The 14,927-nt window shown below is 45.5% G+C and overlaps 1 protein-coding gene across 2 annotated transcripts in view; it reads right to left on the minus strand.

The window, feature by feature from the left end:
- The window catches only part of LOC119723804 (integrator complex subunit 6-like), a 36,479-nt gene that overhangs the window by 17,103 nt on the left and 4,449 nt on the right, over nt 1-14,927 (minus strand). The window contains exons 1-2 of one of the 2 annotated variants that reach the window (XM_038194673.1): nt 6,479-6,544; nt 1,338-1,487 (exon numbers count right to left, since the gene is read on the minus strand). In XM_038194673.1, the coding sequence (XP_038050601.1) occupies nt 1,338-1,457 (120 nt within the window). In that variant the 5' untranslated portion in view covers nt 1,458-1,487; nt 6,479-6,544. Of the gene's footprint in view, nt 1-1,337; nt 1,488-6,478; nt 6,545-14,927 lie in introns of those variants that run through there. The other variant, XM_038194672.1, reaches the window with a different exon arrangement.

Here is a 14,927-nt window from a genome sequence, read left to right on the forward strand (position 1 = left end):
CGATCAAGGGAAAAAAATTCACAGAAACGTTATTCTTGGATATTTTTATTTTCTTTTTTTTCTGCCTGGCCTAACACATATGTGCTTAGGCCAAACAAAAAATTTAAATACTTCTGCTTCTGGTTACCAGACTGACCTCATTTCTACGGCCTGAAATCAACTTTGTTTTTATTTGAATAAAAATTGGCACAATCATTAGTTTTGAATTATTTGCGGCCTGGTTCAACTCTGGCATGGAAGAGTTATTACTGCACCCTCCTATCAGAATTGACAATGTAGGGACCAGGAACCAGTCTACAATAGATCAGTTTGTGCGCAAAAGCAACCCTCAATAAAAAAACCTTCCTCAAAGGCTTGCCATATCATCCACAATAGACATTTTTCCCTCAAAATTAAACATACAAGGTGACAATTTGCTGGGAGAAAGAAAGTTGAATCTGTTGAAGAGCACGGTCAGTACAATGTAGACGTAGGTCTTCAACCTTAATGTGCCAGGGTATTTATGAAACACCCCCCCCCCCGCACCTCCCTCCACCCCCACGCCAAGGAAAAAAAATAGTACACCATTCATCAATGAACTTGTTGTTTATGAGTATGTGTGTGATACCAAATTTAACAGATTTTCCTAACTTAACCCTAAAAGGGCCGGGGGGGCCGCCCCCCCCCCCCTCAACATTTTCTGCGATAGCCTCTAAAAAAATGTATTCACGACCCGAGCTGTTATGACTTTTTAGCCTTGAGCTTTCCGCATCTTTTGATACCAAAAACATAAAAATCGGACCACGGGTTGCTGCGTAGCGAAAAATTTTACGGCGCTATGCGCCGTGAAAACTGACTGAATTTTCCCATAAATACGTCGTGTACACGGAGCAGAATTGCCATTCGTACATATGAATAATTAATTAGCCATAATTCCAAAACCCTTTGACCTATAATCATGAAATTTCTAGGGTATGTTTAGGAAGAGTTGCTCTATGCATGTACTGAGTTTCAAAATTTTTCGTCACTCGATGGCCAATATACCCCCCCCCCATGGCCCTTTTAGGGTTAAATGCAAATGTTCATATCATTCAAGATATATAACAAAATGATAACTTTATTTCTGATAGCACTTACATCATGTGTTTATGTTAATGCCACTTTCATCTTGGTCAAGAAAGAACTAAATTCAATTTTATGATGACAAATACCGGTACCATGAATACTGAATAAAAATGCTCACAACTTTCTGAAGAAAATATCTTTATCAAGACTACAACAAAATGGTACCGGTACTTGATATCTGTTTCCTTATCCTAGTCATATTCTGCAAATAAAACAATCACTTTTTTTTTTACCTGTCCATAATTGTCAATACCAGAGTACAATCGGTTGATGTTCACAAGGTCAAAGGTCGTCTTGAGAGCCTGACCCAGGCCGGTTAGACTGGATGCTTGCAGATTTTTCAGCTCATTCATGAAGGCCAAATGGTTGTCTTTCCAACCAGACTATAAATCAAAGGACAGAGAAAAGGTAAAGAGCTCATTGTAAAGATGTGACAAGGAGTACATTACCTCAGGTAAATATTGTGCATAAAAATGTGTTCGCCGAAGTCTTCATTGCATTACGACTTACGTCCAGGATGAGAATTCTCTACATAAGACCACCCACAATTTGGAACAGATTTTTGTTACGTTTTACCTCGTTACAGAAGTTTATTTCACGCCTACATTCTCTATGTGTCCTTACCTATTGGGCCGCTGGGTTCAGGAATTCCATATGTGATGCTGACCGACATTAATCAGGAAAATAAACTCTAAAGCAACGTTAAACTTGTACATGTTTGTAGTCTCTTTTCATCAGTTTATTCATGTACAATGTACGTGCGTACGAAAGCGCGCACGCACGCTAGCGCCCTCATTTGTTTAGCTTTGGTTGGAACCGTGACGTCACTCCAGCCAACCGATGTCAGGAAAACGCTCAACCAATGACCAAAGCCGAAACGTGTTTCTGGTAACTGGCGCGAAAACACGCTCGGTCATTGGATTAGCGACCGCGCCTTCAAGTAAGTGCGCGTGCGTATGAGGGTGGTTACTAAGCAAATCGCGCGTGCGCACTGCATATTCATGCTGCATAGTCTGGCCCCCGGACCAGACGTGATATGAGCGTCGAGAATAATTGTCCGGTCTACGGAACCAGACTACACGCTGCACAGACGTACATCATGTACGACTAGAATAGACTCGGCGGTGAGAAACTGATGAAAACAGAAAAGAGCCTACAAACACGTACAAGTTTAACGTTGCTTTCGAGTTTATTTTCCAGATTAAGGTCGGTCAGCATCGCATATGGAATTTCTGAACCCAGCGGCCCAATAGATAAGGCTACATAGAATACTACGACGTAAAAATTAGCTTCTCCAACAAGGCAAAAATATTGAAAATACTGGTCATAAATTTTTTCGCCCGGTTTTGAGCACTTTATACCCTGGACTCCCTCCGTTACGTAGGGAGGAAAGGGAGTCCACCTGGGCTAACTCAACCACATGACACACGGCACAATTTGTCAATACATGTACATGTAAGTGCACTCACTTAAGAGCAAAAATCCATTTTCAGTGTTGTGGCATGAGAGGGTAATCCCTTATCACACCTACACCTCCCCTTCACATTCCCCACCCATTGATCCTTCCAATCCTCCAATAAATGTAAGATGATTTTGAAGGACTGATGAAGTTAAAGCCTAGCCACTATTACTTTAAACAAGGCTTGATGCCTATAGTGGAATCTGGTGACCAGAGTTAGATGCTTTTAAGTGTCTGTGATGACGTCGCGCTCACGCGTATGCTGCACGCCTTCTCCAAGATGAGGCGCACGCGCATTTTGGTATTCCTATTGGCCGAAGGAGCCTGAAGTGCATGCACACTACCTGAGCGTGACTCACACGAACCTTGCACCACCGCAGAAAATGGCAGTCGCCGGATTTGTCTAAAGAGTTGAAGTAAGATATTCTCTCTCTCTGAAATTGGCATGTTCACAACAGCAACTTTACATCTACATGTATGTCATTTCATAATAAAACATGCCAGTTTTCAGGATATGCGGTTCTCAGCTACATGTAAATGCATAATTAATATGTCATTGTATTTTAACAATGAAATATTATATGTGATATTTCGAGGAGATGCCTGGAATATATGGAAAGGTAAATTAGAATCCTTCAGGATTTTTGTTTCATGCAGCCTCATATGTGTTATGACACAATACATGTACTCAAGCATGCTTTCAAAGCGTGGAAATATCTCCTTTCTGAAACTGAGGGAAAAAATAGAAGTAAATGCACTATTTTATAAACTCTCCTTCTTGCAAACAGCAACCGCTTTTGAAACAGCAGCTTTTGAGGCTCCCATTAATAATACACCAGAGAATTAACGATGGATTCAATCACTTATTCATGTTCTGTCTTCTTCCAAGCATGTTCCTCTTTGATTGTATGGATACTGGACAAACCTTGCTGTTTGAGAATTACTTGAAAATTATTATCAGCTTGAAAAATATCACATCACACTGAATTGTCAAACCGACAAGTTTAAAATCAGAAGAGGAAACAAGTTCCTCATTTATAGTACACAAGCTGATTTACCCGATCATAGATCGGGTAGGGCGTATTGTGTTGGGGATGAAAATGTGGGGAGTTTAATGTAAATGGGGGATATAGTTGAAAAGACATGCAGTTATAGAAAAGCAATTTCTGTGGTGTGATCTGAGGCAATTTCTGACCACTAAAACCAATTTCAGCAAAAGATCATCTTTTAAAGTTTTGAGTTTGGAGTAATTGAATCAGGTACGTGTATTCTGAGCAATAGAATCATTATAGTAGGCTACAATTTTTATTCGGGGAAGAAAAAGTGGGGGGGGGGGGTACCAAACAATGTCCCCTGCTTTAAAATGGGAGGGGGAGGGGGTCCCCCCTGTCCCCTGTCGACTTACGCAATTGATAATTGTGCACCATGGCAACTGTCTGTAAAATGTTCCCGTTTGTCTGTTAAAATGGCATTTTGTGAGGCAGTTGCATTTGTGGGAAAACGTAATGAAAAGGTTACCGTAGTACACAGGCGAAGGCTGATTGTACAGTTTTGACAATAATTCATAATGCAATAAAACATGAAGGTGTCATTTGAAATGGAAGTGTTGAGTGTTACCATAACATTACAAACGGTCTGAATCATGGAGAAAGGTCATAATTAAGTTTCAGTATTGGACTCTTCAACAAACGTCATGAACGTAAACTTGAACTTCGTACCGTCTGCAAGGAAAAAGTTGATTCAACTTTTATTCAAGTTGGTTCAATCATCTATATAAGAGCAAAATGTGGTATTAAATGTAAATGGGAGATATAGTTGAGGAGAAAGGCAGTTATAAAAGCAATTTCTGTGGTGTGATCTGAGGCAATTTCTGACCACTAAAACCAATTTGAGCAAAAGATCATCTTTTAAAGTTTCGAGTTTGGAGTAATTTAATCAGCTACATGTATTCTGAGCAATTGAATCATTATTGTAGGCTACAATTTTTTTTTCGGGGAAGAAAAAGTGGCCCACTTTTTCTTCCCCGAATAATGCAATAACTAACGTGGTGTCGTTTGAAATGAAAATGTTGAGTGTTACCATAAAATTACAAACGGTCTGAATCATGGAGGAAGGTCATAATTAAGTTTCAGTATTGGACTCTTCAACAAACGTAAACTTGAACTTCTTACAATTTGCGAGAACGTCTGCGAGGAAAAAGTCGATTCAACTTTTATTCAACTTGGTTCAACCATCTATATAAGAGCAAGTTTTACTCGGCCTCCGAGAAATGTTTGCTCCTGAAAGGATCCGAGACCGCGGTCTCACGCGACGCCAAAATGGCTCCAAGTCCGTGGAAAAATGTGGAGGGTGTCTTCCGCCGGGTTGGACACTTTTTCGTCGATTTTTTTTTGTGACTGCGTTTAAGATCGCGACATTTGAAGCAATGCATCGATCCTTCGTTGATCCCAAACAGGACCCCGAAATCATAACGCGACACTGAATTATACGTGGTGGGCAGCGAACTCACAACGCTCAGCCTTGGTGGTGGAAGCATGGAGCTGTAAACACATTATGGAAGCAACAGCATTCTATCACGCGACGTCACATGCTTGTGCAATACTGAGAACCATAGACCCAACTTCGTTTCCAGGGTGTGGAGCAGGCTGCAGTACGCGTTGCCATCGATGGTTTTACGCAGAGCCCGGAAGTACACAGTGTAGACTTGCGATTGGTCAGACCGCGCAAAGCATGCTAATGTGTAGTCATTCTGAGTATTCGTTGCACTCGGCGCAGGGGCAGCAAGCGAAGCATATGAAAGAATAGGGACACTTGGTGGCCACGCACCATGGACAAAAAATATTTTGCCAAGGTCACCCCATGCTACCGTTTGGTGAACACTTTTGCTACACAGCCAAGTAGAACACGTAAACGAAACCCCTACGTCGAAGCCGCTGACCTCGCACAGTCTAGACACGCAGAAAAGCCAGCATAGGGGGCGGCCAGGCAGTCAACGTGAAAGCGCACACGACGGCAAATTCCTGCGCAAAACGCAGTCACGAAAAATCGACGAAACGGATCGCCGGTCCGTACGGGAAAATAAGGACGACCCGAAGTGTCCAACCCTGCGGAAGACACCCTCTGCATTTTTCCACGAACGTGGAGCAATTTTGGCGCCGCGGGAGCCCGCGGTCTCGGATCCTTTCATGAGCAAACATCGTCTCGGAGGCCGAGTTAAACTCTCTCTTATATATATAGATGTACCGGTACTACATGCCTTGCTTTGATACACATCTGCATTTTTGTTACTGGTCAGAAAATGTGTATTTGCAATAAAAACCAGTGGGTTTTTTTTTTGTACCGGTACTCCTACTTCCCCCCCCCCCCCCCAACAGTAGTGTGGTTGGGGTCTACGAGCGAATACTTACCTGTAGAGCGAATACTACCTATGCATTGTTCCCTATGCCGGCAGGCAATTTGCTAAGAGTTTTACACACAATGTGACATGCGCACTACGTTAGCATCCTCTTTTTCTCAAGCGTTACCTGCGTAAGCACTCAAGGAATCGAGTATAGTGGGGAAGGAGGGAGGGGTGCTCTACAAGTATTCGCTCGTAGACCCCAACCACACTACTGTGGGGGGGGGGGGGGGGGAGTCTACATCACTCTACTTACCTGTAGAGCGAATACTACCTATGCATAGACTCGCACCGAGTAAGTATGCGAATTACCGTATGTCTACAGGGGTGTAGGACATGAGGCGTGTCCGAAGGCAAACAACACAAAACAAAAACCAAAACCCCAGACGTTCTAGGCTTCACCTCATAGGTGGAACCCATAAAGCTTGTGTGCAAAAGGTCAGGGGGGTGTCACCATTATGGGGATAAACACATGATAGGTACACCTCATTAGACTTAATATATATTTCTATGCTCACCCGTTAGTGCTTCTGTGAGGCTCGACTGGCCGCCTTCAGCACTTTCTTCCAGCCTTGCCATCTGCCTGGAGGACATCCTTCAGGTAGCACTCGGAGAACGTGTTAGGGTTCTTCCAGCAGGCTGCCTTGACGATGTCACCTAGGGGGACACCCTTAAAAAAGGCCCACGAGGTGGACACTCTCCTGACCTCATGCGCTCGAATGGGTCCCTCGGTCGCTGGCCAGCCGCCCGGTACGGAACGAATGGCTGTCACGATCCAGCGGGTGATTGTATCGCAGGACGCCGGCCCATAGGGCAGGGTCGTTGTGATGAACAATTTTCCGTGTCCCGTACGAAGTGACTTCGTTCGGTTGACATACCACTTAAGTGCTCGAACTGGGCACCAAAGTTTGTCGTTTGTCTCGGTCGAAAAAGACTTGATGTCCGGGACAAAGATGTCTGGGGGCGTAAAAGCTTCCGAATTTTTCTTTGCAAGAAAACCTGCCGTAGGGATCAGGCGGACACCCCCCGGTTCCCACTGGATGTGTCATGTCTGCACCGATAATGAGTGTAGTTCGCTACGTCGTCGGGACATAGCGACAGCCAACAGAAAAGCTACTTTGATGGAGAGTTGTAACAAAGTTGAGCAATCCATTGGTTCAAAAGGAGCCTTCGCAAGTGTGGATAGTACACTGAAGAGGTCCCAAGAAGGGATTAATGTGCGTACTGGGGGACGAGTATTAAACATCCCCTTGATCAGTTGGCTAATTGCAGGGTTGCCGGAAACGGAAGAACCGTCCGGAAACCCCTAATGGATCGCGGCAATGGCCGATCGATAATTTTTGACCGTGTCCGTCGTGAGCCCACTGTTAAAAAGGTATAGGAGGAAATCCCCCACTTCCCCTACAGAAGTATTGGGGGGATGAATGGATTGCCGTCTACACCATTTAAAGAAATGGCGTAGTCGGCTATCGTACACCTTTCTGGTTGAGGCTCTGCGGGACTGGGCTGCAATTGTTGCAGCTCGTCGCGAAAGACCTGCTGAGCAGAGGGATCACGTGACAATACACAGCACGTCAGGTGAAGATCCCCCGGAGCCTGGTGACTGATTCCCGAGCTGGGCTGATAAAGGAGATCGGCCCGCCTCGGTAGAATTACCAGGCGGTGAACCAAGAGCCGGACGAGCCGGGGGAACCAAGGTGGGAACCTGCGAGGGGACTGGATGGGATTTCTTGGTGTTGATGAGAAATCCGAGGTCGGAAGCAAGGTGCCACGTTAGTTGGAGCGCCGCTTCCGTCTCCCCCCGCGAACGACCCACTACTAGCCAATCTTCGAGGTACATGAATATCATGATCCCTCGTCGCCGCAGTGCCGCCCCGATCGTCTTCACGATCCGGGTGAACACCCGCGGAGAAACGGACAGCCCGAACGGGAGCACCACAAATTCGTACAGTATATTTTTGTAATGGAAACGTAGGAATTTGCGGTGCTCCGGCCTGATCGGTACGTGAAAGTACGCGTCTTTCAGGTCTATACTGGCCACCCACGCTGGCGCTATGATCGATTCGAGAATAGTCCGTATCGTTTCCATGTGGAAACGTTTCGGACGTATGAACCTGTTGAGGGGTTTTAAGTTCAGTACTGGACGCTACACGCCGGCCTCCTTCTTGGGGGCCAAGAAGAAGGTTGACATGAAACCCGCCCGGGTCCCCCCTTGGGGGACAACACGAACTGCTCTCTTTAGAAGGAGGGCGTCGATCTCCCCCTTGAGGGAGCGACGTTTTGCTGTGTCGAGCGGTACGGGCATTGTCCGGGGGGGGGGGGGGGGGGGCCTTGTAAACTCGAGCGTGTTACCGCTGCTGATCATTTCGAGGACCCACCAGTCGGAAGTCACCTGCACCCAGGACCCCAAGAACTCCTGAAGGCGGCCTCCCACGGGTCCCTCGGCGGGAGGCCGCTCGGAGACGCGTAAGTCACTTGCGCCACGCCCCGGTGTACCGGGGAGTGGGCGCATGAAAACTGCGTCCCGACTGGGGACGCTGTTGTCTGGTATGTGGTTGTGACAAACGCGGGCCGGCCGTCTTATCGGCGCGCCCACGAAATCCACCACGGGCCGCTCTGACCGGGGGGGCGGCACCGGGGAATGACAACAGAGGGCTGCTTCTTTGTCTTATCCGCGGTTTTGGGCTCGGCCGGTTTCTTGAGATTTATTTTCTCAGTGGTCTTGAGGTGCTTTGCTTCGGCCTCCATGGACTCCTGGAACTTACCAGAAAATAAGTCCGGGCCTGAGAGCGGAAGGTCGTCGTGACGCTTACGTGCTCCAGGTGAAGGAAGGAAAAGCGCATCTAGCACATTGGCGCGGCGTGACGATGTTGCTAAGGTCGACACTCTAGCGAACTGGTCGAGAGCGGAGCATAGGCCGCGATCGAGGCAATGGAGAGCTGCCACCATCATGTCAGCTGGTATCACCGAGTCTTCTTCATACCCCAGGGCCAGGTACTCGGACAGGAGAAGAAGAAAGACGTCGCACGCATACCCATGCGTGCCGACGAGTCCATTCTACGGGTGACATCCTCTAGCTTTCCACGGGTCTTGTCCGTAAAGGGGACCTTGAAGGAAGCCGCCCCTCGGTCAGCGGCGAGTTTGTCGATGGCCGAGTCCGACAGGACTGGAGTTGAAAAATATTTCTCAAAATCCCCTGGGGGAAAATGATAATAAGAGTCTATGCGCTTAGCGTAGGCACTCCATTTCTTTGCGTGCATTATCCCGTCTATGTGGTCAACGCACACACGGTCCAGCGGCATTGTGGGAAAAGCCCGGACCGGTTCTGCCGTCGGTCCCGATCTCTTCTTGAATGACTGACGCTCAGGAGGAGGAGGTGGTTTAGTACCAGCAGGGAGATTCAGGACCCTGATCATATCCCGTTGAACCAAGCGGAGTTCGGTCTCAGCCACCGATAGGCGTTGCATGGTGCGGGTCAGTTTGCTCTCGTCCGCCGAGTTGTCAGAGTACAGGGGGCGATTTGTCACCGGGGAATGGGAACCAGACCTCGGGGGCGAAGCAGCGCCATCACGGTGTCCCGGTATCGAGCCCCGCTCGGACTCTAGTGACGCCGATGGGTGTAAAATAATACCGGGCGGGGACGCCGGTGCACGGCTCTCTGTGCGCGGCATTGTCCGCTGGTCTGTAGTCACCCCACCACGGCCGTGATGACTGGCGGGTGGGGGCTGTAATTCTGGAGGGGACTCCGGCGCACGGTTAACTGTGTGTGGTATGTCCCTTTGGCCCGGAGTCATCCAGCTGTGACCGTAGTGGCCAGTGTGTGAGTCAACTGGGCCGAATCCCAAGTCCCCCTGTCGGCCAGACAATGAGGCCGCGAGGGAGTGAAGAGCCTCAAAAAAATCATTGCGCGAAATTGGGTCGCCACCCTTGTGGCATTTCCCACGGTGTGATCGACCGGATGACCCGCTAGAACTCGTCGAAGAACGGCGGGGACGGCGGTTCTTTTTCGTTTTTTCTTTTTTGAAGATCAGCTCCGAGTAGTTTCCGAGGATTGCGGGGACACCGGGATGCCCGAACAACGGATAAAATCCGATGTAGAGGCATGGCCCTCAGAGCGTAGCGTTAACGCCCGGGCGTTAATGCCCCGGGGGAATCCCAGGGAGTCGGCTCTATGCGATCAATAGCCCAAGCGACCGACAGCGCCCCCACCCCGGTAACATAGGCGGGTGCTGCACGGTCCAGCCGGCCGTATAAAAGTCCATCCCCAGGCATCGTGGTAATCACGGGGCTGGGTGGGCCTGGGTGCACTGAGCCATGGAGGAGTACTTCCTCCGGCTGTGTGTGCCCCGTAGACGGGCCAGGGACGGGCACGGTGCGCCCCGTAGTGGAGCCACCTTTTGCCGCACGTCCCTTTTTGGGTACTGCCCCGGCTTCAGACAATTTCCTTGTCTTGCCGGTGCGTTTCCCCTTCAGCTGGGCGGACCCGTGAATATTGACCGAAGACGGTGGGGTTGTACGGCCCCCCGCTTGGTCAACGGGTCCGTCAGCTCCGACAGCCGGCAGTGGCTGAAGGGGCTGACTAGGGGACTGCTGCCGCGGTGACGTACCATCACCGGTGCAGTCCCCCAAGAACTCGGGCTTGTCTGGTGGGATGTACGTCCCTCCATTTTCGACACACCCAGTCCTCCCCAACTTCCTAGATTTACTCATTTCCTACTTCACTTCACTTAAAATAACTCACTATAACAACTCTACAATAAACACTTTCTCTTTATTTCTTATAAATAGTTTTCTCACAGCAAAGAGGCATAAATAAAACAGTGAAATTCAGGTCGATTGAAATTTCACGATATACCTCGCCTGCGGCTAAGAGAAAAAGAGGACGCTAACGTAGTGCGCATGTCACAGGGCGTCGTGGGTAGGACACGTGAGGGTGCTATTGTGTGTAAAACTCTTAGCAAATTGCCTGCCGGCATAGGGAACAATGCATACATGTAGGTACCGGTAGTATTCGCTCTACAGGTAAGTAGAGTGACGTAGACCTATAGATGAAAATGTACCTGTACTCATACTCGCAAGAAAAATATTACCCGTACTTGTACTCATGGCCAAGTACATGTACTTGTACTCGCACTCTTGAAAATATTCTGCTGCAAAATTTTTTAAAATGTATGAGCTACTTGCAGGAAAGAACTAGTTTTCTACTGTTTGGGAGTCTTTTGCACTTGTTTAACTAATGGCTAGTTTGACAACAAAAAGCCCTTGAAAACATGTGACATATTGAAAGTTGCCCCTACTTGTTGAAAGTAGGCCTACTTGTAGTTGTACTCGTACAATGTACTAGAGTACATATTTTTGGAACTCGTACTCGTGGAAAAAAAATGTGCCTTATATGTGTACTTTTACTCATGACGAAGTACCCGTACTCATACTGATACCGATGGCAAAGTACTCGTTCATGTACATACATACATACATGCACACTCACACTCATGGAAAAGTACACATTTACATACCCCTCTACATGTACATGTACACATGCAATAAACTCTATTCCCCCTTTTTCTTTATGGATTTACCGTACATCTGTGGTGAATTGCAATCATTAAAGGCATTGTGACCTTTCATGTTTTTAATCTGTTAACAATAAATGGCAATTAATGGTAACATTGGCAAAACTGAAAAGGAATGAGGCTGGCAACATGATTTTTGCTAATTGGAGACTTGGGCGACTTAACAAGTTCTTTTCTGTTTCTCTCTTTTCCTGTTTACTTACATGTAGGAACATCATCTAGACACTTTTCTACAATCAAAGCTATCTACATGTTTGTGCAGTTAACGTGTGCATATTTTGTTCCTATTCTTGGTTTTTGTTGTATTTGTTCAGTATTTTACTGTATTTTACAGCCTATTTCAAAACAATGTTCTCTGCCACTGGTGTCTGCTGACACCCACTGCTGGATTGGGTGAAAATGAGAAGGCATCTCACCTGTGATGCGACTCAAAAAGCATGTTTCCTGTCTCAGACAGAGCAAACTGTGTACTTTCATAACAATATCACACAAAAAAAGAAAAGGATTTCTCAGTGCAAGCCAAGATTCCCATATACATACACATACTGTACATTTGTAATATAAATTTACGTTAGTATACATGTATCCTCAATGTAGACGTTACACAAGCTTTATCAACCCACACACTCTCAGGAAAGCAACAACTAACAGAATATGCCAACCTAACACGAGATTTGCGTGAGATAGGTTTCAACTCCAAACTCATCGCCTTGGAAATAGGAAGTAGAGGCTTCATAGACGAAAACAATAAAACACAAATCCGCTCCCTATTCAATCTGATGACAAAAACCGAAATACGGCAACTCACCACTCACCTGTCAAAAACAGCACTGGTCTCATCCTTCGTAATCTTCTACTCAAAATACAGCCCCGTTTGGATTGATTCTCAAGATTAAGGTATTCTTTCACATCGCCCATCCCACTCATCAATATTCCCTTGACCTAGCCAAGCAATCGTTATTCCCTGGTTTATGCTTTTCTTGTTATGCTTTTCTTGTTATGCTAAATTGTTAATTATTTAATTTGTCAATTTGTCTCTTACTTCTACATTAATTTCTAGTTCCTTGCTTCATTGACATTTAGACTGTTTCTTTTGATTCGTCTTTCATGTTCATGATGTTCTAGGTTTCCTCCATGTCTTTTGGTTGTTGTTGTTGATTTATGATTAATGAATAAAAGACATGAATTAATAATTTTACAGTACAAACAAAGTGTACTTTATGTTTCTAGGCACACACACAAACACCAAAATGTTCTCTATTTATGATTTGGACTTGTAAGTTTTAAAAGGCTGTTCATGTGTGTGAAGTTTAACAGATTAAAAGCAGGGTACTACATGTAAATGTACTGTATATAGATGTATATGTGCACTCAATTAATTAAAGATGCAATGGTACAAGGTACATTATGACGAACAGTTAAAAAAAGAATGGCACAATCAGATAAGAGTTGATTAAAAGCATGTCCTAAGATTCACTTTATTTATTAGGATGAGATAATATGCTTCAAACATCAGATCTATCTGACTGACTGGTGAACCGGTAGTTAGAAAAGAATGTTTTTAATTTTTACATGTTGGTCTCTACATGTATCAAAATTGATTAATTAAGACTTAAGAGAAAACGAATATAGACTACATGTATATATACGAACCTTGAATAATAACAGTAACTGACCTTTTTTTTTAACCTTCATTCAAATTTTTATTATTTCTAAAATTTGTTTTTGTATACAATTAGGCCTATATTAAAATATTTTTGTGCATGCACACACACTCACAGCAGCCGCTTGCGCAATGAGCACATTACATATCTTTTCACTATACGTTCAGATATTTTATCTGTCAGAAGTATAGCTACTTTTTTATCAGATGATGATTAAGGGAGGATTTTGCCAGACATTTTTTTAAAAGGCCTGAATTTTCATTTCAGAATCATTACTGCTATTTCCCTTGAGGCGTTTGATGTGGCCCATCAACGTCTTCTAATCGATAATAAGACCAAACATTCCCACACCAAGGACCACCCGATCAACTGGAGCCAAGCAGAACTACCCCCGACACATCAGAGAAGCCATGAAGATCATCAAACATTACACTGTTCCCCAAGACATCAGTTTCTACATTATCAGCGACATCTGGCACCCCATCCTCAAGTCCAAGTCCGATGGGTCTCCTATACCCTGGGACAACTTAGGTTCAGTTCTCGCCTATGGGTCACCTATACCCTGAGCTCCTTCCCCTTTGCCCCCTCACTGTGTACTGACACGCTCCAGTGATCATCCAGCATCCTTCAGTCAACTTGCATCCTTCTCAGCTTCACCGGTTTCGAGCTTCACCAGTTTGCATCCTTCTCACGACTCACCGCACCTATCCTTATAACATCGCATCATCGTTGGAATCCCTCATTCTCCTGACGACGGGCAGAGCAAACTGTTTGAAACGTTCACACATACTCACAAAAGAGATTTATTCACATGGTGCTACCGCAAACTTATCTTGTCTTAATAATACCAATGCCTGTACACGAAGATGGCTAACAACCAGAACCCAGAGAGTTGTCAAAGACAGAGAGGCATCTTCCACAGTTCATGTAAAATGTAGATTCTGGGATTCTGTAGATTCTGTTTCTGCTCTTTGTAAACAACAAAGGTGACAACATAAATTCCACAATCAAGTTGTTTGCAGACGACTGCCAGTTGTTCTGCTCCATTAAAACCAATACTTTCACTGCCAAGCTCCAAAAAGATCTGGACATACTAAAGGAGTGGTCTGACCTCTGGCAGATGAGATTCAATGCCAAAAAATGCTTCACAGGGCGGATCCACAGAAAGACTTCGATCATCACCCACACAACACACAGTAGCCAAGAGCAATTCATCTACGGATACAAGCACAGCCTGTGGCATACACTCCCTCAAAAAAAACATTGCGTTGCCCACTGTGGAGCAGTTCAAGGGGGCCATCAATGCTAATAAACGTCCACGTGAATGTCTTTTTTACTTGCACCAATCAAAATTGCACTTGTAAAGAAAGCACAACCAGAGCACATTCAGCGTTAACACACTAGTCCCTCATCTACGCGTGCCTGCCGATTGCAACATAAACAAATAAACAGAAAGAAACCCAGAACTGTTTATTTACACAACAAGGCTGACAAGGAAGGGCTTAAAGAAGATCTTGAATCTTTTGCGTCTGATTTTAGCATGACCTGGAAATCACATACCGGTACATTGTACTGCATCTTCAAATTGGACTTATTTTAAGCTGCAGATCACAAGTATCATGGACAAGAATGTGTCAACAGAACTAAATGTCTGAAAGGCAGATTGGATCTACCATGTACGACACCATAAATAAAGCGACTAATGTGACACAGAAAATGGAGAAATACAA

Source organism: Patiria miniata, unplaced genomic scaffold, assembly GCF_015706575.1.
Source record: "Patiria miniata isolate m_02_andy unplaced genomic scaffold, ASM1570657v1 HiC_scaffold_17, whole genome shotgun sequence".
NCBI classification, from domain to species: domain Eukaryota; kingdom Metazoa; phylum Echinodermata; class Asteroidea; order Valvatida; family Asterinidae; genus Patiria; species Patiria miniata.